This window comes from Calliphora vicina, chromosome 3, assembly GCF_958450345.1.
Source record: "Calliphora vicina chromosome 3, idCalVici1.1, whole genome shotgun sequence".
NCBI lineage: Eukaryota > Metazoa > Arthropoda > Insecta > Diptera > Calliphoridae > Calliphora > Calliphora vicina.
This window is the reverse complement of record NC_088782.1, coordinates 20,992,758-21,020,641: the sequence shown is the minus strand read 5'-3', so window position 1 is coordinate 21,020,641 and position 27,884 is coordinate 20,992,758. Positions and strand designations below refer to the sequence as shown.

The 27,884-nt window shown below is 31.9% G+C and overlaps 1 protein-coding gene across 1 annotated transcript; it reads left to right on the top strand.

Moving 5' to 3' along the window:
• Positions 1-27,884, top strand: LOC135955314 (mucin-5AC). The gene is made up of 4 exons (XM_065505667.1): positions 1-12; positions 94-706; positions 884-924; positions 27,158-27,884. Exons 1-4 carry the CDS (start codon positions 1-3, stop codon positions 27,788-27,790), a joined length of 1,299 nt encoding a protein of 432 aa, XP_065361739.1. The 3' UTR covers positions 27,791-27,884.

Genomic DNA, 27,884 nt, shown 5'->3' with positions numbered 1-27,884 from the left:
ATGAACAAAATTGTAAGTACATTTATATAGAGAGAAATGGAGGAAGCGATAAATACAACAATCTTATTAAAAAATATTTTGTTTCCTTAAAAGATTCCTTTAGTTGTCACTTTAATCTGGATCAGCTCTGGAGTTAAAGCTGGTTTTATAGGTTCTCAGTTGGGTTATAATGCGGGATTTTCTTCATCCGTACCATTTGCTGGAGAACACCACTATGGCTCACCCTATGCTGCACCTTCACCCGTGGCCCCCTTAAGACCACATCATCCTTATGCTAATGTGGGCTACTCTACACCCTCAGTTGTTAGATTTCGCAGTAGTAGTGGTGGTGGTTTTGGTCCTTTCACCTCTTATGCCTCAGTACGTTCTCATCATAAGTTTGCTTTTTCTGCTCCAGTACCTTCATTTTATAATGCTCCAGCTCCAGTACATTCACTTTACAATGCTCCTGCTCCAGTACCTTCATTTTACAATACTCCCGCTCCGGTAAATTCATTTTATAATGCACCAGCTCCCGTGTCTTCATTTTATAATGCTGCTGCACCAGTGGCTTATGGCCCCCCTGCCGTAACTTATAATAGTTTTCCAGCTCCTAATACTGTGATTAAATTTGGTCCACCAATTACTACCACCACTACCACATATTCGACAACAGCAGCCGCTGCTGCTTCCGTACCCGTGGCCAATCCTCTAAACGCTGTGGCTGGTTGGTAAACTAACCAGTAGAGATTTATGAAAATCTTAAGTGATTGTTATAAATTAAGTTTTTATGTTAATTTTTTCATAATTATTGTTTAGTTTTTGTTAACATAAAGCTATTAATCTATAAAGAAGTTGTTATTGTTATTAATAATTAAATGACTTTTTTTAAATTGGTTTTAAGAGGAACTAACCGCAAGAGAAGTGTTAAATGTTAAAGATATTGTAAGTAAATTTTAATACATATTAAGACCTGGTTCATGTGTTTGAAATTGAGAACCTCAAAAGAGGAGAAACACAATATACAAACACCTGGTCAGACTTTATCTTACTGTACAGTGGGACACAATCAACATATTTTGTAAAGTAATTTTCTGACATTTCTGACTAGCTCATGTGATTGTCATATTAATTTTCATGGGGTTAGCTGTTGAGTATTTGAGTTTAAGTTTTGACCGCGTTAGTAAGGTACTGGTTTGCTGAATTATTATTTTATTTTTTCAGTTGTTTGTTTTTGAATGACAAATGATGTTCAGTTAAGCCTAGATTATAAACCAAATAAAAACAAATAAGAAAGAATGGTCGGTCAAGCCCGACCATATAATACCCTACACCAAGTAAATGAGTAAAAATATTTTTCTTTTAAAATATCAATAATTTATATTCGTGAGTGATTTTCGGAAGTGGGCCTTATATGGGAGCTATGACCAATTATGGACCGATCACCATAAAATTAGGTCGTGTGATTTATGTCTATATGAAACTTATTTATGTTGAATTTTGTGTATATACCAACATTTTTAAGTGATTTAAGCACTTTAAAGTGATTTTCGGAAGCGGGTCTATATGGGAGCTATGACTAATTATGGACTGCTCGTAACAAAATTTGGTGACATGAAATTTGTATATATAAAACTTATTTGGAGCGAAATTTGTGTAGATACATATATAAATTAAAGATTTATGACCGATAAAGTCCAATTTCGAGAGGACATTTGTATGGGGGCTAGGTGAAATAATGGACCAATTTCAGCCAGTTTCAATAGGCTTCGTCCTTGGGCCGAAAAAATTATATGTACTAAATTTTATCGAAATATCTTCAAAATTGCGACCTGTACTCTGCGCAAAAGGTTTACATGGACAGCCAGCCAACCAGCCAGACGGACGGACGGACATCGTTTAATCGTCTCAGAAAGTGATTCTAAATCGATCGGTATACTTTAAGGTGGGTGTTAGACCAATATTTTTGGGCGTTACACACATCTGCACAAACGCATAATACCCTCCCCACTATGGTGGTGTAGGGTATAAAAAGTGAATAATATAAAGTTTAGTTTAAGCTAGGTTCAAGCAATGTCCCCTTACAAGGTCACCCTCAGAAAATTACGAACAGAAATTGCACATAAACAAGTTTTATATGAATCTTAAACCCTATACCAGCTTTTGAGAAGATCGGTCCATAATTGATGTTACCCTCCATGTAACTCCTGTATCAGATAACCACATATTGATGGTGTGTATACAAGATTCGTCATATATAACACTCTTACTTCTTTTTTTAAATTTGGAATATTTTTAAAATATCGGAGACCATTTTACTCCGACTTCCACTTAAATTAAATGTTTTGTTATAAAATTATCTTTTCAATTCAATTTCAAATCAATAATTTAAAAGAGTTCAAAAAATAGTTGAATTTAAAGTTTAGTCTAGCAGAAATTTTGAATTTGAAAGATTTATAGTAAAAAATACACATATAAATCGTAGTCCCTATTTGGGTCCACACTTTTTTTTATTTTCTTACCCCCAGTAACACGAACTCTGGTAATGTTTTAACTAATAGTTATACTGACAGTTTTCATACAAAAATAATTTTAACCGACTGTATAACTATTAGTTAAGGCATAACCAGACTTCGTGTTAATGGGGGTTAGATATTATTTCAACAAAAACAAGTAAGAGAGCTATATTCGGCTGTGCCGAATCTTATATACCCTTCACCAAATTATACTTAAAAATATTTTTATTTAAACAAATTCAACATTTTTTTTTAATGTTTTAAAATTTTTTTCCAAATTGTTTTTTAATTTTTTTTAAAAAAAGTTTTTTCAAAATTTTTTTTTTAAATTTCTTTAATTAATTTTTTTTGGAAAAATAATTTATGACAAAAAAAAAATTTTTTATGAAAAAAAAATTCGGGTTAAAAAATATTTATTTCCGATTTTGACCCATTGTATGTCCAACTTACTATGGTCTCATATACGTCGTTGCAAAGGTCTTTGAAATATCTATCATTAGATATCCATATTGTCTATATTAATGACTTAGTAATCCAGATATAGGTCAAAAATAGGTCAAAAATCGAGGTTGTCATAGTTTTTTCCTTATATCTCAGCCATTTGTGGACCGATTTTCTCGATTTCGTGAATCGTATATGTAAGTTATTTGGGGGCTTCGGAAAGTTGATTTCAACACACAGTTGGACAGACGGACATGGCTATATCGATTCCGCTATCTATAACGATCCAGAATATATATTTATGGGGTCGCAAATGAAAAATGTGGAAATTACTAACGGAATGAAAAACTTATATATACCCTTGCCACTCATGGTGAAGGGTCTTTCACAGAACATTTAAAATTTAACGCTTTTTTGGTCGAAATTTCGGATTAAGCCTATTTGTTTTAAAATCCAAAAGCAGGGAATCCCCAAGTGAATGCAGTTTTATATACATTAGTGTATGTTTAAATATGCCAGTCGTAAAATTCGCACTTTTGGAATAATTCTTTTTCTACAAAAAGTTTGAATTTTTATCAAGTGTCTATATGGAAGTACACAATCTACCAATACAAAAACTACAACAAACTTCTTTTATATATTCGGTGTATGACTTAGAAATGCAGGATTTCTTCAAATTTTTATCTTTTATCAAGAGTTATTTTGAAACATTTTTACAATATAAATTTATTCAAAGTGTTGGTCATTGTTAGCTATCATCATTTCCCATCTTTCTGGCAACATATATATTCCGAGCCAAACAAATGCTCATATATTGAGGCCAAGAACGAATCAAGCCAATATCGGATACTCTGTTCCAAAGTGAAGCGTATCCCGAAAGAGCGTTCTGCATCGCTCGAAACAAATAGTAGTCGGACAGGGAAATGTCTGGACTATAAGGCGGGTGAGGAAACTCTTCCAAACCACATCTTTCTAAATAGTTTTTAACAGTTATTGCAACACATGGCCTATCGTTGTCATGATGGAATATTACGGTTTCATGTCTGATCGCATATTCTAGGCGTTTTTCGGCCAATGTTCGCTACATACGAATCAGTTGCGTTCGATACAGGTTTTCTGTCGTGGTCGGGTCAGATTTTAGTAGCTCGTAGTAGATAGGACCCTTTGGCTCCCACCAAATACAGAGCATTACCTTAGCGCCATGGATATCTGGCTTTGGTGTCTATTCGGTCGTTTGGCCGGGCTCACATACGATCTCTTACCTTTCGGGTTATCGTAATGGATCTATTTTCAATCGCTAGTAATGATTCGGTGCAAAAATGATTACAGACATGTAAAAAAGAATATTTTTTTTTCAGAATTAAAAATGAAAATTTTAAAAAATTTGTTTTTGATCACAAATTTGTTAAAATTATTTCTTAAAAATAAACTTTGTAGTCTATTTTTTAATATTCAAATTCAGAAAGCGGGACAGTTGAATATGTGGAGGGTGTCAAGCCTGTTGCTCTATCCTGATCTTATTTGTTCCGGAACGACTTTTGTTTTACGGAGAATGCTATCGGTGGTGGGAGACCCCCAAGTGCGACATTCACACGGTATCCTGCTACCGCGGAATTGATGACGTCTCTACGAATGTCGTTCAAAGCTGTCATATACGAGTTGCGATCAAATGGATCCTGTACATACTTCTGTATGCTCTCCTTGTATTTTCTAAGGTCTTGTCTGACATGCCTCGGGGGTGAATACAACTGTGTGATGTGGAAGTTTGGATGACTCCTCCGGTGTTAACCCAGAAGGAACTGTTGCGTTAGCATGACCTTATGTTCCCTGCCTTTTGAACCTTAATTTCCTCGTGAAGGTGATATTCCGAGATAATTTGGAGGCAGCCTGTGACGGTCCTTAAGGCTGTATTTTGACAGCTTTGAATATTTCTCCACTTGATCACTGACCGGCCAATCGTGTTGTAGGTTGCTAGCAAGGTTTCTTTAGGAGGAGGTAAAAATGCTATAAAAAGTGACACCCAAGATTTTCGGGTGATTCACTGTCGGAATTTGTACACCGTCGACCATGATGCCTACGTTCCCATGACAGCCGGAATGCACCGGAATGACCCGAGTTCACTCGGCCAAGGGCTACAACAACATGCCTACGTAGAGTTTTACCTCCTTTGTCTAGATGGTGAAAAGTATTGCCGATGACTTTGTTGGTGATAGCTTTCGTGGATTTCGTTAAGACAACCATTTCCTTGGCTTATTAATTATGGTGTTCATAATTTAAAAAAAATACATTTTTCGCCCTGCTGTATTATTTTGCTATAATTATTGGATAATACAATTCAGCCTGAATCAATAAATTTGAAAAAAATTTTCAGATGTTTTCTAGAATTTTTTTTCCGAAAATTCCAAAGATTTGAAAAATTCATCAAAATTTTTTTGAGAATGTTTCTCTGCTTGTTCCAGAACTATTTATCTACTAAATCGATTTAGTTTTGGGTGAATTTGTGGGGACTTAGATGAATATTTCTCAGTATTAGACTTACTCGTGAATGAAAAACTTATATATACTCGTATAAATACCACAAGTGTTAGTAATAATGACCAAATAGTTTATCACAATCCTGTCCTATTTATAGTATCGGTAAATATAGAGTGATGTTGAAATTAAAGTAGCCTTTTTTGTAGAAACGTTCATTATTCATCAAGATTAAAAAGATTTGAAACATGAAATAATTTCCGCCTTTTATTAATCACTATCAACGTCATCATCGTCAACTTCACCATCTTCACATAGCAAACATTTAAAACATACTAAATGATAAATGATTTTCGTACACCATTCAGATCAGTGTTAAAAACTCGTGTGTACTCTCCTCTGGATACTTAAAGGTTCCCCCCGCTTTTGACATCATTCCCTGTTCGTAAATGTCACATCTTTGAAGTTGGTGTTGTCAGAATGATGGTGCGAATTTCTGGTTTTATTTATTGTATTAGTGTTTAACCTAAGACAACATAAAATAACTTGATGTCTTCAGTGTTTTTTGTATTTGTACGCAATAATTATTAATAATAATGTTGTGGTTTTTTTTTTGGTTAATAAGAAATGTTAACAATAATACGAAAATACCATAAAGTAGAAACATATTTATGACTTTGTCATGCTAATCAGTTAGTCGTCGTTCATTGTAAGTGGTTGCACGACTTTTTGTTTTACTTTTTGAAGTGTCTTCTTCATATGCTGGCAGTTGGTTGATTGTTGATTGGTTTTAGACAAGATTTGTTTTAATGATGTTGGAAAGAAGACTAAAAACTAAAAAAAAAAAAATATTTATTTCGTTGTGCTGCAAACAATATTATGAAATTCTTTTGTGGTTCCTTGTTATAACATCCGCATTCCTGTTTTAGCTTTTAAGGAGTGAGAGTCATTTATATTTCTTGAATTTACAGCAACATGTCATTTGTCAACAATTTACAATACAAGTGTCTGAATAGTCAATTACCATGTTGGGAATAACAATGGTTTTCGGAAATGTAGAACAAAATTACAAATGATTAATGAGTTTAAATTAGAGGTCTGTTTTTTGATCTTAAATGTCTGTTTTTAGTAATGGTGGGCTACTGTTACCTCTAGGCTACCGTTATCTCTAAAATATCTGTAATAATATAAAACAAGTAAGAGAGCTATATTCGGCTGTGCCGAATCTTATATACCCTTCACTAAATTATACTTTAAAATACATTTTTTTAAATAGTTTTAGATAAACAAATTTTAATTTTTTTTTGTAATTGTTTTTCAAATTTTTTTTTTTTTTGGAAATTGTTTTTTAATTTTTTTTAAAAAAAAGTATTTTCCAAAATTTTTGATGAAAAAAAATTCTGGTTAAAAAATATTTTTCCCGATTTTGACACATTGTAGGTCCAACTTACTACAGCCTTATCTACAACGTTGCAATGGACTTTGAAATATATATCATTAGATATCCATATTGTGTATATTAATGACTTAGTAATCCAGATATAGATCAAAAATAGGTGAAAAATCGAGGTTGTCCCGGTTTTTTGCTCATATCTCAGTTATTTATGGACCGATTTTGCTGATTTTAAATAGCAAACTTCTCGAAAGCATGTCTGACAGAATTATTAAAGATTTGGATCCCGAAGATATCTGGGGTCTTCAGAAAATTGATTTCAACAGACAGACGGAAAGACAGACAGACGGACATGGCTTAATCGACTCCGCTATCTATAAGGATCCAGAATATATATACTCGGAAATGACAAACTTATATATACCCTTCTCACGAAGGTGAAGGGTATAAATATAAAAGCAAATAATCATTTTATATCCGTAAGGTTACCTGGGGCGCAAAGTAGTTTAGAAACGTTTTTTTTTTTGGAATTAACTCGGTATCTCGGGTACTATTGGAGATATTGTAACAAGGTTGGAGCTGAGGTGTTTTCAAGTTGACTTACAGTTGTTCAGCTTCGTGGGCGGAATGGGAGCCAGAGGGCTGACCCTCAAATTTGGTCATCTCGTGACTGAAATTTTTTGAAAATCTCCAAAATTCCATTTATGATCCGAATGAGCTGAGATTTAAAATATATAGTTCAAGAGATATTGATGTTTTTTTTATTTATTTTTTTTTTGTAATTTTGTTCGATCTTTTTTTTATTTTTTTAGATATGGCGGGCCTATTTCTGATTCTGAATAAAATAAAAACAAATTGCTAACATTTATCTCGTCTTTATTAAAAGTTACACGCATCCAAAGTTGGAACATGTATTTTCGAAGTCGATAAAGACCATATACAAAGGTGATTGCCACTCGTTGGACTATTCCGCAAGGTATTGATGTGATGAGTGCAAGACTTCCGACAAAATAGCTTGGGATATTCTGTTATTTATAATGTGCGCTATGATCTTGTTTACGGCGCTAAGAATAGCTGTACCTCTCCAATATTGACATTCCGTAAGGTTGCTTTTTTGGTAATGTTTACGGTAATACCTTCTTTGAGCTGGGGATCCAATTCGTTAGTAGACCAGAAGGTTTGGATCAGTGGTTGGAAGGACGATTATGTTTGCCTATCCGCTTTGAGCATTTCAGTTGTAATGTTATCTGTACCAGGGGCCTTATTTACCTTTAAGGCTGAGACAGTGTTTAAATTCGGGAGCCTCAATTGGGATATCTTGTCTTACATAATGGTTAGTTCAAGTACACATGATTGCAGTAGCAAAGGATAGGTTGGACAGCAAGCTAGAATAGTGTTGTCTCCTTTCAAGTTGCTCCGACCTGGATGTTGTTCTTTAAATGCTTTGCGGTTGCGAAGTTTTTATCAGTGAGCTTTTTGGTGATAGCATAAAGATTTCTTGGTCTGTGCTCTTCCTCAAAATTTGCTTGGATGTTTGGCCATACTGTAACTGGATTCGTTTGACGTTTAAGACTTCCTTAAGCTCTGTGATGTAGTTATGCCTTACATCGTATTTCTTCGCTGATGTTTCGGGTCTTCGGATTGCAGCAAACTTCAGATTAATAGCTGCTATTAAAAGGTGGTGATAGGAAAAGCAGGCTTCTGCGCCAAGTTTAGCTGATGGCGTTATGGTCGATATGGTTCTCTGCCGTACTTTTTGGCGATATCCAAGTAGCCTTGTGCACTGCTCTATTGGGGAGTACCTCCGACCACAAGGTTGGCGATGCTGCACATTTAGGTGAACAGCCGCCCATTCTCCGTCATTCTACACAGAGAAAACAGATTCGTAATAGCAACCGAATTTGTTGCCAATCGAATGATTCTGCCTTACTGAACGAATTTTACAGTTGTGGCTACAAAATTTTAGAAGTGGTAACAAAAGTTTGATTACTTCAACCGAAATTCTTCTTTATCCACTGAATTTCTATTGCTAGAATCGAAAAATTCTATGTGTGCAATCGAATCATTGGCAACAAATTCGGTTGCTATTACGAATCTGTTTTCTCTGTGTACCGATGCCATGTGCACCGATCATCTTCTCGCAGCCTTTGTTGTCTGGTACCAGTTGCTCATTTACATCGCCCATTAGTAGAACTATATTGCCTCGTGATATTGTGGGTAGAACTTGGTACAGATGACTGTAAAAGTTGTCCTTTTCTGTAATATCAGATATCTCTGTATACTGCGCGCATGTAAGGTTTCTTGCCCTTGTACGGAAATTCGCAGGAATTATTCTATCCCTTCATTGTTTCCAGTTAATTATGGCATGTCGGGCATCATTGGACAGTAGTATGCCGACACCATTTGATTTTGGTTGGTTCTCAGAGTATAAATGTGTGAGGTTGTCAGAGGTTTTGTATTCGCCTGCATCTGGCTTCGCACATTCCTAGGAGTACCAGGGTGTATTTTGTGAATTCTCTCCAAACTTGAAGTATCAAGAAGTGTGCGCACGTTCCAATTCTCGTTGACCTTTTCCTGCTAAATGATCTGTTGGTTTCTATTATTTGCTGTGGTTTCTGTAATCGTTGGTGTTTAGGATGGGTAACTGTTTAGGACTCCGCATCCGATCCCAGTGTTGGGGCTGCCAACAGAATCTGGACAGGCTAGCCGCCATGCGGCTAATGTGGCACACTGAGTTTCAGTGACACTTTCTTACGCGGGACCGGTATTATTAAAGTGCCAATCAGGTTACTCAGCTAAGTGAATGCCTTCTCACTCTAGATGTCGTCAGATTGAGAAACCTGGGAATACTTGACCAATGGCCGGAAGTAGTGAGCTGCTTGGGAAATTCAGTAAAGGAATCACCTCTGGCTATCCCCAAGTGGATAGAAATCAGAAAGATTTCCACCTTTACGATAGACCCCGTTCCCCAAAAAATTATTATTTTATTTATCAATCTTCAAATCCTAAGGTTTTCATCAGTATGAAATACTTTTATAACAATCTTATATTTATTCTTCAGAAGCTCCACAAACCTGCCCCTTTCCAAACATTTTAAGGTTTTTTCATACATTCTCTCAGTGTTCTGAGCGTTCAGTGTACTCATATCCATACATACATATGTTTGTTATAACTCTTAACACTACTAAAAAATTTATTAAGAATAAAATTTATTGGTGATGATAGTTTAATTTTTATTAAATATTAACTTTACATACGTTTAACATGGAAATCAATTTAAACGATTAATTAACAACATATTTTTTTCTATCGAAAAAATCTTAATTTGTTTAAAATAAAAACAAAAACTATAAATAAACATAAACATACAATATACATGAATATTAACGTATTATAAAGATAACATATTCTTGTTATTAGTAATCCAAAAATTAAGAATAATGAATATTCATTATTTTAAAAACAACAAAATATATTAAGTTTAACTTCAGCATAAAAAAACTATGAAGGTTTTGTGGTTAAACTTGTTAAGTACATATGATGAAAACGAACCCTTGTTGAGACAGGGAAAGAGAGAGAAAGAAAAAGAAGGATAGAGGAAATAGAACTTCAAATTAACCCTCCGTTAGTCGCAATCATTTTCAATCGAGACTAGTCGCAATGTATCAAATTGATATCAATAAAAAAAGGCGGGTTTGAAAATAATATTTTCACTTTTTATTTCGAAAACATAATTTCAATATTATATGCAATGTATTTAAAAGAGCAATACAAAAAAAAATTGCAGTAAAAATATTATTTTATCAAAAAATAGCTTAAAATTTATTGTGATTAAAAAAATTTACAATAAAAAAATGTTGCGAGTAACGGAGGGTTAAAAATAACATGTTAGTGTTCCTCCAACTAGGGTTTAAACGAAGTTTAAAGACAGTACTCATATGATAGGTGAAACAAAAAGTTATATTTATTATAATTGATTGGCAGTATTAGAGCAAAGAATATCAATTACTCTCAATAAAAATCTCAATAAAACCACTTCAATTCAAACCAATCACTTTTGGTAACAAATTAATCCCTAACACTTAACATACCCTCAATACTATTAATCTACAATGTTTTCATTAAGTATTTTTTTTAAATAAATAAATGACTAGGAAGTTTAATATTATACCAAAAAATGATTTATTTATTTTAAAATTTTGTTCGGTTTATTTTGCATTAAAATAAAAACAAAAAAAAAATACTCAAAATTAAATTTAATACGTAAGTGGCTTCCAAGTGTTTATCTGTTTTTTGAATAAATAAAACCTTAAATTATTTATTTAAATTATAGACATATTTTAATGTTGGAATAAAAAACATATAAAAATAATATTATGATGTGAGGAATGCGGATAATATGATGAAATTTTTAATTATAAGAGTTCTTTTTTTCAGATTAAAATTAAACGCTTTTAAAGACCGTAAAATTATTATTAATTAAATTAATATAGAATTTTCACAGTTTTAATTGCAATTTGGAGGTGAGTTTCACAGTATTTAATTATTAGGTAATGATGATATTGCAAAGCCTTTCAAACAAAGAATAATTGGAGCTTTCAACCACAGGTTCGAAAGAATTAATTCTAAATTCCATTTTCGTAATCAAAATAAATTTGTTATTTTAACCATTCTGTAAATAAATTCATTATGAATTAATTTATAGGTTGCCTTTGTAATTAAAATATATTGAATTTATTCCTTTGAGAATTCATTATTTATAAAATTAATTCCTCAATGAATGTTTAAAATCTTCTATATTGAGTAAACTCATGAACGAATTATTTCTCCAGTATCCTGGAGATATAATAAAGAAAGGTTCCTATGAGAATCAAGTTAGATTCCCTTGAACCAAGAACCCAGCACAATTTCAACTCATTGTGCGCACCGAGTTCGACCAGAAATGTACGATAGAACTTAGTTACCTCATAAAAAGATAATGAATAAATAAATAAAGCTTTGGAGTTCGCTAGTGTGTCCCAAAAAAAGTTATGAAGAAAACTCGACTTGAGCGACCTCTTCCGAAAAACCTAAAAAATGTATCAAAAATGTTTTACCATATAAACTTTAAAATTATGCTTTAGCACCCATGAAAATAAAAAAATGTCAGAACCATTGACTTGTAAAATATTAAGAAAATTTATACAAATTTTTTATTATGAAAAAGTGCAATATTTTTGTGAAGGAAGGGATTTTAAAGTGATATATTTTTGAATGTAATAAAGATATTGACTTGAAATTTTTGAAGATCAAAAATTAACATATCTAAAAAGTAGTTCGTATTAAAAGTGGATAACATTTTTCCTAACATTTGCAATCCAATTTTGATACAAATTTTAGTTTAGAAACTCAATAAATATGTAATAAAATCTTTATTTATTAACACAACTCAATGAAATTTTCAACGATTTTTAAATTTGTCATGCCAAATAACAAAGTCTAAAAAAAACATGTCGAATGATCAAAGCGAATCCCACTATTCCAAAAAATTGAAGCGAAAAATCCCAAAAATGGTATTTTTTACATAGGGTCCACATTTCTTTCGGGGCTTTGAAAATACTTTGGGGATAACTGGAGAACACATCAAGGTTTCCAAAGCTGTTTTCCGTTGTCTGATCCCAGCTTTGGATTTTAGAACATGTGGCCCAAAGTTGAAATTTTTATCAAAAATAGGTCAAATTTCGAAGGGCGTAGGGGCGACATATTCGAAAAATAGGACATGTTTTAAGTATAAAAAAACATGCCCTATAAGATACCTTACAGAAAAACATAAAATGGTTAAATGTTCTTAAAGAATTTTTTTTTTAATAAAAATAGAGTTAAATCACCTTTTCGCTAAAAAAAAACAGCAAAAATCTATTTTTTTTTAATTTATATATTGAAAACCGTTTATTTTTTGGTCTATAATCGATATTGCTGTCAATTTTGTATTGGTTTTGTATATTATTGGTAATTTAGTTGTCTAACTAACACAAACAAGTTCGACCCAAAAGTTCGACCTACATTTTTAAAAACGCCGACCAAGGTATTTCAAAATTTCAGTTTTGAAATGTCTATAACTCGGAAATTATAAGAGATAAATAGAAACAGATGGCGAACAAACGTACAATTTTTAAACACGTGCCATGTGTTTAAAAATTGTACGTGTTGAAGGTACCCTACTTTGAACCAAAATGGCGTCGCCCCTGAAGCATTTCCTTGCCTACGCCAAATCAAATCTTATCACGATTGGACTAGCCGTTTAGAAATGCCAGATTTATTTCCAAAAAAATTTGATTCTGCCCGACTGTGCACTTTAGAACCGCACAAACCATTTCTCGCACGTTGATACCTACGGAAAACTTTCACCATAAGCTTTGGTGAGCAATCGGTGTGCTTCAGCGGCACTGACGTTTTGTTGGTTAAAAAGTCGACATTTTCAAAGCAAAAAAGACTATATTGTTTATATTATAATGTTCATTAACTACGTGGAAACAGATGACAGATGTGTGCTCATCAAAATGACATATAATTTATTAAAAACAAGAACTGCGTTCAAAATTCCTCATGTAATTCCTTTTATATTGACGATATAAGACATATCCAATATTAACGGCGTAGGACGCAGCAAAACTTTGGAAATTATTAAAATTATTTTCAATTACTACTTCATTCCATCTGTATTACTTAGAAGTAGTTTAATAATGGCTGGATTATAATCGTTATAATGTAAGTACACTCAGGTCTCGTTTTATGCGGATTAAAATTTATGCGATTTTTAAATAAATTTTTTTTTGTAGAATTCTAAAAGTTTTTGAAATTTTAGATGGTTTTTAAAGTTTTTTTTAATTCTTCATTTACATAACCGAGCCCTTAAGGGCCTTACCTTTTTACCATTTTTAAATTAAACCAACTTTGCATCACTGATATAATGTTTTTTACAAAATCAAATTCTTAATATAGATTCAGATACGGAAATAGAATTGATGATTCATCGCGGGCTGACTGATCTGTTTTCCGGATATCAAGAGTTACATAAGCAACTTAAAAATTCAAAATCGCAAAGTTTAAGCTCCTAAAAATTCTTCGATTTCGTCCCCTATTCACTAGATTAATTCTAGTGATGAAAATGATATTTTACCATATGATGACAATATGATTATCTCATGTAGTGATCAAAGTGACGTTAAACCAATTCCAAACCTATGCAGACAATTATTCAGTGATTCAGATTAATCATGAATATTTACAGAATTTCCTTAAAAAATTTGTTAGCTCATTTTTTTTGGATCATTTTCACTTTTTCTGTAATTATAAATATTTTTGTTTATTTTTTTTAACGTATTTTGTTTTTATTGTTTAAGTAAATTAAATAAATATATTTTTGTTGATTTTTTTATGCGATTTTTTTCTGATTTTTTAATTAAAATCTGAATTTATGCGGGTTTTCAGAATTTTGGAACGAATAATTAGTTTTTGTATGAAGCTAGAGTATCGTTTTATGCGAATTCAATTTATGCGATTTTTTTTGGAACGCATCTATCGCATAAAACGAGACCTGAGTGTACTTATAATGTAAGTACTTATTTACTGGAGATCTGTAAATATAAATGAACACTTAAATGAACCTACAACTGAAAACATGTCAAACAAAGATTCAATATGATTCTCATTTTGTCAGTAATTTTTTTCTACATAAGAAGTTACATTATTCCCGCTTCTAAAAGATCTTACAATCAAAATGCAAACAAATTAAAAACATTTTTGAGCATTATAAGTATACAGAGAAAACAGATTTGTGGTAGCTATTTAATAAAGCAGAATTTCGGTTGAAGCAACCAAACTTTTGTTACCCCTTCTAAAATGTTATAGCCACAACTGTAAAATTCGATCACTAAAGTAGAATCATTCGTTTGGCAAAAAAATTCGGTTGCTATCACCAATCCGTTTTCTCTGTATACTTAAATTGTTTGGAACACAAAATCCCCTTTCTTAGAATATTTTTCTCTAACTGAAACCTTTACCAATCCAGAAACATAAAGTGTAATAAAACGGTCTTCTAAACCGTTAAATCACCAAACAAAAACTATTTATATTTAATTAGAAATGTGCGGAAGATTCCCATGTAAATGCCTTTAAGCTAAGGAAGAGGTCACACACAATAGCCAACAACCTATTTATTTAAATTAAATCATTAATTTGTTTAAAACCCAACTCTGTAGGGCCATTTGTATAACTGGTCTTTTATTTTGTTTTTATTTTTGTTTTTCAAACAAACAAAAAAAAACGGGCAAACATAAATTAGGTTTTTTGAACTTGTTATTTTTTTTGTATAAACGTTACTTTTTTAGCCAAAAAAACACACGAAAAAAAAGTTTTCATACATTAAAACTGTATTTTGTTTTTAAATATTTTAACGTTTTGGTATGCACTTAATTAATGACAAAAAATAAAAAAAAATTTTGTGATAGATGAAAAAACAACAAATATTTGTGTATATTTAACAAATAACGTGCTCGTTTAACCAAACCTCAAAATTCAAGTATTTCAATGAATTTGTTGGTACAAGTTTTCGATTTGTTTCTAAAATCTTCTGCCCCGAGCAGGAGGATGGCCTGCAAACAACAGCATGTATCAACTACTGGCAAAACAAATATTAGTTGTGGTTAAATTTATAAATATACAAGTACCCTTGTTGTATTTGACTTTAAACATAATTAAATAGTTCAAATATTTAAACATGAAACTAATATTCTGCCCTATTCGGGGAAAAAACAAGCAATTAATAAGTCTTAAAATGTCTTTCTTTAATTTCTAATTGTGAAGCAAATTCGTTTAAATAATGTTAACATTTTTTGTGATTAATTATTTCCAAATAACAGAATATTTTAAAAATGATAACAGGAATAGCCCTGAATATCCAGCCATATTAATGAATGTCACATAAAATCCACATCACTACCAATCAATATTTACAGCTGATAGCTACAGTATTTGCAAGAAATAAACGTCCACCGTCTTCAATTGAAAATTACGTAAATATAAAAAAAACCTTTAAATTTAATTTCCCATTAATTGTGGTATTACTGCTTTGAAATTATAAAAAATTAAATTAAACAAATTATTTATACTAACATATGAAATATTTCGTGGTATTATGCAAATTAAAATTTTAAATTAAAAACCCAAACAGAAGCTTGTTTCGATTTCATCTAAGTAAATTATTAATTCATTAAATTTTATGTTCAATATTTTTTAAAAACAATTGCCCAATTCACAACTGGTGTTGTAGCGTTGTATCGTTGTATGTCGTAATTTTTTTTATTAATGTTTTGTTTTTGTTTCGAAAAATTTGTTTGAAAAATATTTACGACATACAACGATACAACGCTACAACACCAGTTGTGAATTGGGCAAATATATAGAAATATTTTTGTATAATTTGTTACTGTTTTTGTAAGCTAATCAGATTAAATAGTTTGTGAAAACACCAGCACATGTGTTTTGAGAAAAATTCCATAAAATATTTAACAAATTAGTTAAATTGTCATTTTAACTGCTTTATAATGTAAAGTAGTTTGAACTCTGCTCGAAATTTTTGAAACATTTCAAATTCCGGCCTAAATAACCAAACAACCAACTGGCGAAAATAGTTATACAAAATTATATTAATTAGATTTTTATCATTGATTGATACCACCCGGCTTTATTTGATGTTAAACGATTTTTTCGATAAGAAAACGCTTCCTCTTTTAAATTGTTTAGTATAGTATATATTTCCAATTTTAATAAACCAAAAAAATTAGGATTAACCCTTTCACGACCATAAGACTATTTGGATAAAAGTAATCATTTTGTCTATTTAATGTGAATCAGTTAGCCCCAAGAAAACATATTTTGAAATTAAAACAAACATATTTTTAACGGATTTAATGGAATTTTGGTCGTAAAGTGCAAATCTACATAACTTTTTAAACAAAAATGCATTACCAGGCCTAATATTTATCGCAATATAAAATTTAAAAAATCAGTTTTACATTTAAAAACATTTTTCCACAATTTTTGAACACAGTACCAAAATAAAACTGTCAATTTTCAAAGCCAACAAAAAACAAGTAAGAGTGCTATATTCGGCTGTGCCGAATCTTATATACCCTTCACTAAATTATACTTCAAAATTTTAAATATTTTTAGGTAAACAAAATTTAATTTTTTTTCCAGTTGTTTTTTTCATTTTTTGGAAAAAAAAATTTTCGATTGTTATTTTAAATTTTTTTTTTTAAATTTAATTTTTTTTTTTTAAATTTAAAAATTTTTTTTTTGTTTTTTCAATTTTTTTTGTGAAAAAAAATTCGGGTTAAAATTTTTTTTTCCGATTTTGACCCATTGTAGGTCCATCTTACTATTGTCTTATATACGTCGTTGCAAATGTCTTTGAAATATCTATCATTAGATATCCATATTGTCTATATTAATGTCTTGTAATCCATATATATGTCAAAAATAGGTCAAAAATCGAGGTTGTCTTGGTTTTTTCCTCAAATCTCAGTCATTTGTGGACCGATTTTGCTGATTTTAAATAGCAAAATTCTCGAAAGCATGTCTGACAGAATTATTGAAGATTTGGATCCCGAAGATATCTGGGGTCTTCAGAAAATTGATTTCAACAGACAGACGGAAAGACAGACAGACGGACATGGCTTAATCGACTCCGCTATCTATAAGGATCCAGAAGGGTCGGAAATGAAAAATGTAGAAATTACAAACGGAATGACAAACTTATATATAACCTTCTCACGAAGGTGAAGGGTATAATAAATGCTGTAACCGAACATGCTTTAATCTAAACCAGTGGTACGCAAAAATAGGCATTTAATTTGTGTGCTCTTTTGGGTAAAAAATAAAATATCCACAACAACATCAAGAAACTGAATGAATTGTGTTTATTTTTACGCTCTTTTGTTCACATTCGAAAACAAGAAATTCTAAACTGACTCATCGACTAGTTGCTCTGATACCTAACTTCGATCGAATACTTGTGCCCATCATCAGACCCAGTTACGAAGCCTTGTATATAAAAATTATAGAGTCGAGTTTGAGCTTTCGAAAAATTATATTGGGATTTACAATAGATGGCATATCTTTTGAAGATCGCCCAGGCCATCCAAAGCAGTTTGACGACCAAAAATTAGAGGCATTACTCCACGAAGATTGTTGTCAAACTCAACATGAGCTTGCAAAATCATAGGGAACTACTCAAGCAGCAAAAGCAGGGAAATCGGATACCATATTGAAGCAAATAGACATTGAAAGACTTTTTTGTATGCCTGAAATTCTGCTTGAACGCTATAAAAGAAAAACATTTTTGCACCGAATCATTACCTGCCATGAAAAATGGATCTATTACGATAACCCGAAGCGTAAGAGATCGTATGTTGAGCCCGGCCAACCAGTCGAATCGACACCAAAGCTAAGTATCCATGGTGCTAAGGTATTTGGTGGAAGCAAAAGGATCGTATCTATTTTGAGCTGCACAGGATCCTTTACCGAACGCAACTGATTCGTTTGAAGCGAGAATTGGTCGAAAATCGACCAGAATAATATTCCATCATGACAACGCTGTTGCAATACCTGTTAAAAACTATTTAGAATGAAGTGGTTGGGAAGTTTTGCATCAACCGCTTTATAGTGCAGACCATGCCCCGTCCGACTACAATGTGTTTCTATCGCTACAGAACGCTCTATCTGGGATACGCTTCACTTTGGAACAGAGTATCCGATATTGGCTTGCACAGTGGGGCAGAATAAAAAATTATTGGAAATAAATCTGGCATTTCTAAACGGCTGGCCCGATCGGGATAAAGTAGTAATCGATAAAGTAGTAAATCGGGCGTAGCCAAGAAGTAATCGAGTTAAAAAGTGCCATATTTTTGAGGAACGGAGATTTAAAGTGGCATATTTTTGAATCTAATTGAGATAGTGACTTGAAATTTTTTTGAATTTTAAATTATATAAACAAAACAAAAATTAGTTCGGAATAAATTTGGATCAAATTGTTCGTAATATTTGCAATCCTATGTTCAATCAATGCAATAAATTTTTGATACAAATTTTAGTTTAAGAAACTCAATAAAAATGTACACAGAAAATGCAGATTCGTACACGCAGAGAAAAAATATAGTTGGTCATGGTTACTGTAACCATTTCAATATTGTTAAAAATTTTGTAACTATATTATAGTCACAGTAACCATTTACATGATTGTGGTAACCATAATATGGTTAGTTTATGATTCACATGATTGTATCAACCATATATATGGTTACAGTAAACAAATACATGTTTGTGACAACCATTCATATGATGAAGGACTTATCATATTATGTTGCTCTCGGCTTAAGGCTTATCTGAGAACAACATATTATGATAAAATTATTCATCATAAATATGGTTGCCACAAACATATATTTGTTTACTGTAACCATATATATGGTTGATACAATTATGTGAATCATAAACTAACCATATTATGGTTATCACAATCATGTAAATGGTTACTGTGACTATAATATTGTTAAAAAACTTGTAACACTATTTAAATGGTTACAGTAACCATGCCCAATTATATTTTTTCTCTGCGTGTAGTAGCAACCAAATTTGTTGCCAATCGAATGATTGGGTTGCACACATAGAATTTTTCGGTTCTGTTAACAAAAATTCAGATGTTAATGAAGAATTTCGGTTAAAGCAACCCAAATTTTGTTACTCCTTCTAAATTTTTGTAGTACAACTGTAAAATTCGGTCATTAAGGTAGAATCATTCTATTGGCAACAAATTCGTTTGCTATTACGAATCTGTTTTCTCTGTTAATAAAATCATTATTTATTAACAAAACTCTATGAAATTTTCAACGTTTTTTTAAATTTGTCATTCTAAATAATAATGTGTAAAAAAACTTTTCAAAAGGAATCCCGCAATTCTTAAAAATTGGAGCGAAAATCCCAAAAATGGTATTTTTTACCATTTTGCCAATGAACTTGAACATTTCCTTTGGGGTGGGAAAATTCTTTGGTGATAAATAGGGAACACATCAAGGTTTCCGAAGCAGCTTTCCGTTTTCTGATACTTTGGCTTTGGGATTTTAGAACATGTGGCCCAAACTTGAAATTCTGATAAAAAAACAGGTCAAATTCCGAAAGACGTGTGGGCGACGTATGCGAAAAATAGGACATGTTTTTCATACCAAAGTGTTCTCCGTAAAGATACCTTACAGAAAAACATAAAATTGTTATATATTCTTAAAGAAAGTTTTTCTTTTGCCCAAAAAATAACAAAAATCTACTATTTTTTTAATTTTTAAATTGAAAATCGTTTATTTTTAGATCCGTAATCGATATTTTGTTTGTTATTGATAATTTAGTTGTCTAACTAACAAAAAAATTCGATTCCATTCGGTCCAACAGTACGCCCTATATTTTTAAAAAAGTACGCAAAATTTTTAAATTTCAATTATGAAATGCCTCGGAAATTATAAGATTTTCAAAATTATAAAAATCTTTGAAATCGGATGGGAAACAAAAAAAAATGGCACGTGTTTAAATATTTTACATGTCGAAGGTACCCTACTTTGAGACCCCATAGCGCCGCTTCCGGAGCATTTGTAAGGCCCATTTTAAGAACTTAAACACGAATGCTTCTTGGCTACGTTTATAAATGCCATAAAAGCCGTTTATAAATGCCAGTTTATTTTCAAAAAAATTTCATTCTGCCCCACTTGTAGAATCCGTATTTTGCCCGAAAGATGGGGAAGCGTCATAGCAAACAATGACCAATACTTTAAATAAATTTATATTGTACAATTGTTTCAAAATAAGAGCTACACATTAGAAAGAATCCCGCATTTTTAAGTCATACACCCAATATTATAAGAAATTAGTTGTCATAAACCATTCCATTCTTGTCTCATATACACTGTCATTCTGACAGCCATCATCAGAATCTGACAGCTATTGTCTTTTCAAATAATAAAGAAAAATCAAACTATACCGCCAGAGGGCGTAACTTAAGAATTAAAACAAATATAAACATGCAAATTAATACAAATATCATGATTCTTAACTAACATCAATTGTATACTTGTCTAATTAAGAATGAATTAAAAAGATGAGCAAATTAATACGATTTTAATTTTAAATTTCCTAGATTTATTAATTGCTAAACGAAAAAAAAGAAGAAAATTAAACAACAAACCACTGCCACCAGCCTTAAAAAGGCAGCAACTGCATATAATGTTTAAGTGATGCCAATAATTTAATTATACAAGTTTTTAAAAAATACTATACAACAAAATTAATATGTTTGAGATATTACACACAAATTTAAGACGTGTATAAAAACCCTAATAAGCGGCTAAAAATTATTAACAGAAAAAAAACTAGAAATCAAAAGCAAATATGTACGAATATTAAAAAAAGAAGCCTCTAAAAACGCAAACTGAAAATTAAAAAAAAAATTAAATTAAAATATTCCTAAAACAAATTAACAGCAAAATCAAATGTTTAAGACTTAAAGACCAAAACGAAGAGGCCAACCAAACAAACAACCAACTCAAGACAATAAAATATTTTGAAAATCTTTAATAAAACAAGTAGGAATTTTTTTTATTGAGTTAAAACGAATTTTAAACACTCACCTTTATTTAAGAAGTGAAAAAAACACACGATCATGACTATATAGGTTTGAGTCTACTACCAAAGGGTAGTAAAACCCTATACTCAGTTTGTCCATTTTGGTGACCAATTTTTTTATGGGCCCCCAAAGTTTCTGAAAATCAGTGGGGCCTCTAAAAAAGGTGTCATCAGTTTTTGGTTAACAGCTAATTCAGACTTTGTGATACGGCTTAACTTTATATAGCAATAATATAGCTAAGAGTCCGCCAAATAAATTTTGTTAAACATTTTTTCCAAAATATAGCTTTTTCGTGCACTTTTGTTGAAAAAATATAGGAAGAAAAAATTTTTTTTTTTACTTTTTTTAGAATAACTTCCAGGGTCTCCTAATTTTTCACTAACAATATTTAGCAAAGTTGTAGCTACGGTAAAGTTGAACAACTCTTGAGAACATATCAATGCATTCTGAACGTGTCTAAGGAGTGAGATCGAAAAATTCTTAACACACGTTTTTCATTACATTTTTTAACCCAAGTATTATTTGAATTTTTTTTTGATCAAGTTACCTTTGAAAAACATGTCAGTTATTATGTGTAATGTCAATTATATTAATTTTTTTGTTAATCTGATTAAAATGAGTGACCAGAAAAAAGTGCGTACTGAAATTATTAAATATTTTCAACAAAACCCAACTTGGTCTTACAAAAAGTTGGCCAAGCATACAAAGGTCTGCCGTCAAACTGTTTCCAATGTTATTAAACAGTACCGGGAGAACTTGTCAGTTGATAGAAAACCTGGTTCAGGTAGAAGGAATGGTCCACATGATGTTTCTAAAGCCAAAAAAATAGAACGCATTTTCAAAAGAGCTCCCAACACATCCGGTAGGAAAGCAGCCCGGTTAGCTCAGTGCTCGGACTATTTGGTACGAAAAGTTAAAGCTAATGCAGGTTTAAAAACATACAAGGCTCAAAAAGTTCCTGACAGGAACGCTACTAAAAATTTAGAGGCCAAAAACAGAGCACGGAAATTGAAGTCAAGTTTTATAAAAAAATATTCTTGCTGCATAATGGATGACGAAACGTATGTTCTGGCAGATTTTTCGCAACTTCCAGGTCAAAAATTTTATGTTGCTGATGCTCGAGGGAATGTTGAAGAAAAGTTTAGGACCCAAAAGCAGACAAAATTTCCCAGAAAGTTCTTGGTATGGCAAGCAATATGCAGTTGCGGCAAAAGAAGCCACTCATTTGTTACAACGGGCTCTATAAATACCGAAATTTACATCAAGGAATGTTTACAAAAAAGGCTGCTTCCATTCATAAGACTTCATAATGTGTCCACTTATTTTTGGCCTGACTTGGCATCCTGTCACTATGGCAAACAAGCCCTTGAGTGGTACAAGAACAATAATGTGGTATTTGTACCAAGAGAGGCAAATCCTCCAAACTGCCCGGAGCTAAGGCCAGTGGAGAGATATTGGGCTCTTGTTAAAAGAGAATTGAAGAGTACAAAAAAGGTGTCCAAAAGTGTGGTAGATTTTAAACGGAGATGGACTACATGTTCGAGCAAAGTGACAGAAAGCACTATAAAAACATTAATGGAAGGGTTTCCGAAAAAGGTTCAAAATTTCATCACTAGTGATTAAAACTATAAAAATAATTTTTTTTGTAAATTGTAATAATAATTTCAATCAAATAAAAAAAAAATTAAAGCTGTAAGTTTAGTGGTTTCTTTTTTATAAACATATATGTATGTTAAGAATTTTTCGATCTCACTCCTTAGTCACTCTAAATAGCACATAAAGATCACTTTGTACCTTAACAATTTTCGTTTTTACTTTTTTTTGAGGCTAAAACAAAGATTTGTTGTTAAAATAGTATGATCAAGTCTACACTTCTATGTTGTGCTGTATTATTTACTCGGCTGAGGTGTTCGGAATGGGGATCAGTGAGTGGACCATCAATGTCACACATTAAAAAAAAAATCGCCAAAAAGCCATTTATGATCCGAATGAGCTGAAATTTAAAATATAGATAGTCCTTGAGAAGGTCTACAGGTGTGTAGGTTATCTTTTTTAGTTCAAGAGTTATTTAGGTTTAATTTTTTTTTTTTAAATTTAGCTTGATCTTTTTTTTTTGTATTTTATATACGAAAATTCGAAATTTTTTTTTTATATATGACGTATATTTGCGATAAAATTCTAAAGAAAATAAAACAAACCTGATAACTATTATTTCGTCCCTATAAAAAGTTACACGCATCCAAAGTTTAAGCATCTTTTTATATATTTCAACTTTGTATGCGTATGTTTTTTAAGTTTTTATCCCAAAAAAGTCCCCATATTTTTTAAAAAACTAATTTTCTTCGGGACTATATAAATTTTTTTATGATCTGGAAAGAGAACTTAATGCAAAAAAGTAAAATCTGACTAACTTAAGCGGACATTGTACCCCCCCTATCCAAACTTGGCCAATTTTGAAACAAAATTTTAGGTTTGATTAAAAAATTTTAAAAACGCAAAGCACCGATCCTCAAAAACTTATCACATTTGTATAGCCCTATATGTTGTTTATATACATACAAAAGGTTTTTACTATCATACTTTAAATAACGTCAAAGTGGGCTATTTTATAAAAAGAACTCAGTTTTTGGAACACATTTTCCCCGTTTTAGAAATTTCGATGTTTGAAAACAAAGAATGGCAACATTAGTGATGCCATCGACTTAAGAACATTTAGATCTATATTACTTCCGAATTTTATTATGATATCTGTAACTGTTCAAATTTTTCATTAATTCAAAGTTTTTTTTTCTTGTTGGAAAATCACCATTTTATAATATTGTTAGTTTTTAAGGTAAATCACATCCGAAAAAACACAAAATTAATTCGTTGCATTAAAATGTCAATCTACAAGTCATAAGGTTTCCACTTATATAAAAAGCTTATATTTACTCTTCAGAAGCTCCACAAACCATGCCCACTTTCAAAAATTTTAATGTTTTTTCATATCTTGCATCAAGCCGGTCTTGCGTGATCAAGATTGGATAAAGTGATGAGCCCGGATCATACAGATAATGATTTTCCCATTCTTCGTTATTCCAGCACAATAGAGAAGTATACACTCGAACATACATTCTTAACACAAAAATTTTGTTTTAGAGTCAAAAAATAGTCAAAAACTAAAATTTTTAAGCTATAAAGTGATTTTTGACAGCCATTTGGAGTGCTTAGATATGTTCAGATTGCATTGATATGTTCACAAGAGTTATTTAGATTTACCGTAGCTACAACTTTGCTAAATATTTTTATTGAAAAATTTGAAGTCCCTGGAAGTTATTCTAAAAAAAGTAAAAAAAAAAATGTTTCTTCCTATATTTTTTCAACAAAAGTGCACAAAAATTAAATTTTTATGAAAAAAATTTGAAGAAAATTTATTTGTGGGACTCTTAGCTATATTATTGCCATATAAAGTTAAGCCGTATCACAAAGTCTGAATTAGCTGTTAAACAAAAACTGATGTCACCTTTTTTAGAGGCCCACTGATTTTCAGAAACTTTGGGGGCCCAGAAAAAAAACCGGTCACCAAAATGGACAAACTGAGTATAGGGTTTTACTACCCTTTGGTAGTAGAGTCGAACCTATACTGTCATGATCTTGTGTTTTTTCAAAAGTCTTCATTTGTTGCATAGTGTAATTAGAATTTTGTAATTGACAGAGTTGAATAATAGTAATTGAAATATGGAATTTAAGTATGTATAGTGGTCGGCACTCAAAGCAACCAGGGGCAAAAATTGATCAGATACTTACCTTTAAACAATACGAAAATAATCTATTAATAGCTTTCCAGATTACAACAGAGAAAGTAAGTGCATTATTTGTTTTTATAATCAATTCTTCATGTATTATTATGCCGACCACTGCTTTGATGGTAATTCTTGTCTTTTATTTAAATATTTGCCATGAGGCCGATATATTTAAACAATATCATCAAATTCATGGACAGTCAGGCTGCTATAAGCGATGCTAGCTAAGAGCTCTCAATGAACAATACGTTCTATAACTATTAAAAGGTATTGCAATATATGGCCGAGCGTTGTCATGATGGAATATTATGGTTTCTGTCTGGCCGCATATTCTGGGCATTTTTCGACCAATGCTGCCTTCAAACGAATCATATCATCATCATATAGGTTTCTTGTGATGGTCTGATCTGAGTTCAGCAGCTCATAATAGATAGGACCCTTTTGCTCCTACCAAATACAGACAATTGCCTTAGCTCCACGAATATTTGGCTTTGGTGTCGATTCGGCTGGTTGATCGGGCTTCACGTACGATCTCTTACGCTTCGGTTTATCGTAATGGATTGATTTTTTATCCCACACAGAGAAAACAGATTCGTGATAGCAACCGAATTTGTTGCCAATCGAATGATTCGGTTGCACACATAGAATTTTTCAGTTCTAACAACAGAAAGTCAGTTGATAAAGAAGAATTTCAGTTGAGGCAACCAAACTTTAGTTGCCCCTTCCAAAATATTGTAGCCACAACTGTAAAATTCGGTGACTAAGACAGAATCATTCGATTGGCAACAAATTTGGTTGCTATCACGAATCTGTTTTCTCTGTGCATGTAATGATTCGGTGCGAAAATGATTTTCTTTTATAGCGTTTAAGCATCATTTCGGATATGCAAAATCATCTTTCAAGGTCTCTCGTCTTCAAGTATGATCCCTGCTTTTGGATGAAGCCACCTGCTCTCAAACATATATAAATTGCTGCGGAGTAGCTGCCAATGATTTTGCAAACTCCGGTTGAGTTTTACAACAATCTTTATAGTGTAATGCCTACAGTTCTTGGCTTTTTTGGCCGACTAAAACATCAATTCACGACGATTTTGGATTGTTCGTATAAAGGGGTCAAAGGTCGTTAATGGGCGACTTTAATTTAGTGCCCCATTTCCGTTTAATTTTACCGTGAACTCGAAGATGTGATCTCAGTATGACCAAACAATTTTTCAATCTGTTACAAACACAACAACGACTTCAATATACCGCTCATCTTTTGCGATGGTGGGTATTAAAAAACAAACAATTTGTTGTATTTCATTTCTGCTGTTTATTGATGTTGTAGCAGTTGTTGTTTTATTTGTTGTTTTGTGTTGTTGTTGTTTATTTTCGGTTTGTGACTGTCCGAAACGTCAATGGACGCAATCAATTTCTATAAAAAGCATCTTTAGTTAGGGAAGCCGGTTTAATCAGTTAACTAAGCTTAAACGAACGACAACCTATAAACAAAATATAATTCAAAAATATTTCAAAATTAAGCCACTCAAAATAAGTATAAAAAATTATTATTAAAAAAAAAACTACTTCAAAAAAACAAAAGAATTTTTTATGGTTTATCAAAAATAAAAATAAAAAATAACAACTAAAGTGATTTAAATAACAAAGACAAAAACTAATTAACAAATTTAAAAGCAATTAAGTTTCATAAAAAGAACATAAAAATAACTGTGCCAGATTAGATAGATACCTCAATTAGAGCAAACCAAAAAATCCTAACTAAAACTAAATATGTGGAAATTAGTGAGTTTTTATACAAAAAAAAAAATAAATAAACAAAAATTTTAAAATAAAAATTAAAACAAATCTATCTTTAAATAATTTTTTAGTGTGCTACATTAAGCCTAATATTGGCCACAGTGCAAGCTGGACAAACAAATTTATTTTCGGAATACAGTATAACACCCAGTAATCAAGTGGCCTACTATCATTATCCAGCTCCACCCAAATCACAACAATTCCATGATCCCTCAGCGAAAACACTAAGCTCGCTACCCATACCCACCATAGCACCAGCAGCAACACAACAGGGTGCTGCCCAGACCTATCAGAATCAATACCAATATCATGGCAACACACAGCCACAACAACAATATGCCAGCAATTATCGTTCAGCCACAGCCATTACAAAACAATTTACCTCACCAGCTTTGGATAATGCTGCTTTCAACTTGGCCTTGAGCAATCAAGGTTATACGTTAGGTGGTAATACTGCAGCGGCCAGTAGCTCCAGATCAAGCAAAACATCAGCAGCATCAACAGCTTCTGCAGCACCCTCATCGTCTGGTCCATCAGCCTCATTACCACCTCTAACTTCACTTAATGTGAAATTACCTCTACCCATTGGCATTACTCCCCTTAACATTGCCCCCTTGCCTTTGCAGGCTGGTGCTCCCTACACCTCAATACCCAACAGTGTTACTTCATATGGCACCACCTATCCTCAAAGAAAGAGACGTTAGGCAGTTTAGTTTGATAGCTAGCTATACGTTCCTTTAACCTCTCTTACCTTTCTAACTAATTTAGTGCAATTTTTTTGTGTTTTCTTTAATTAAT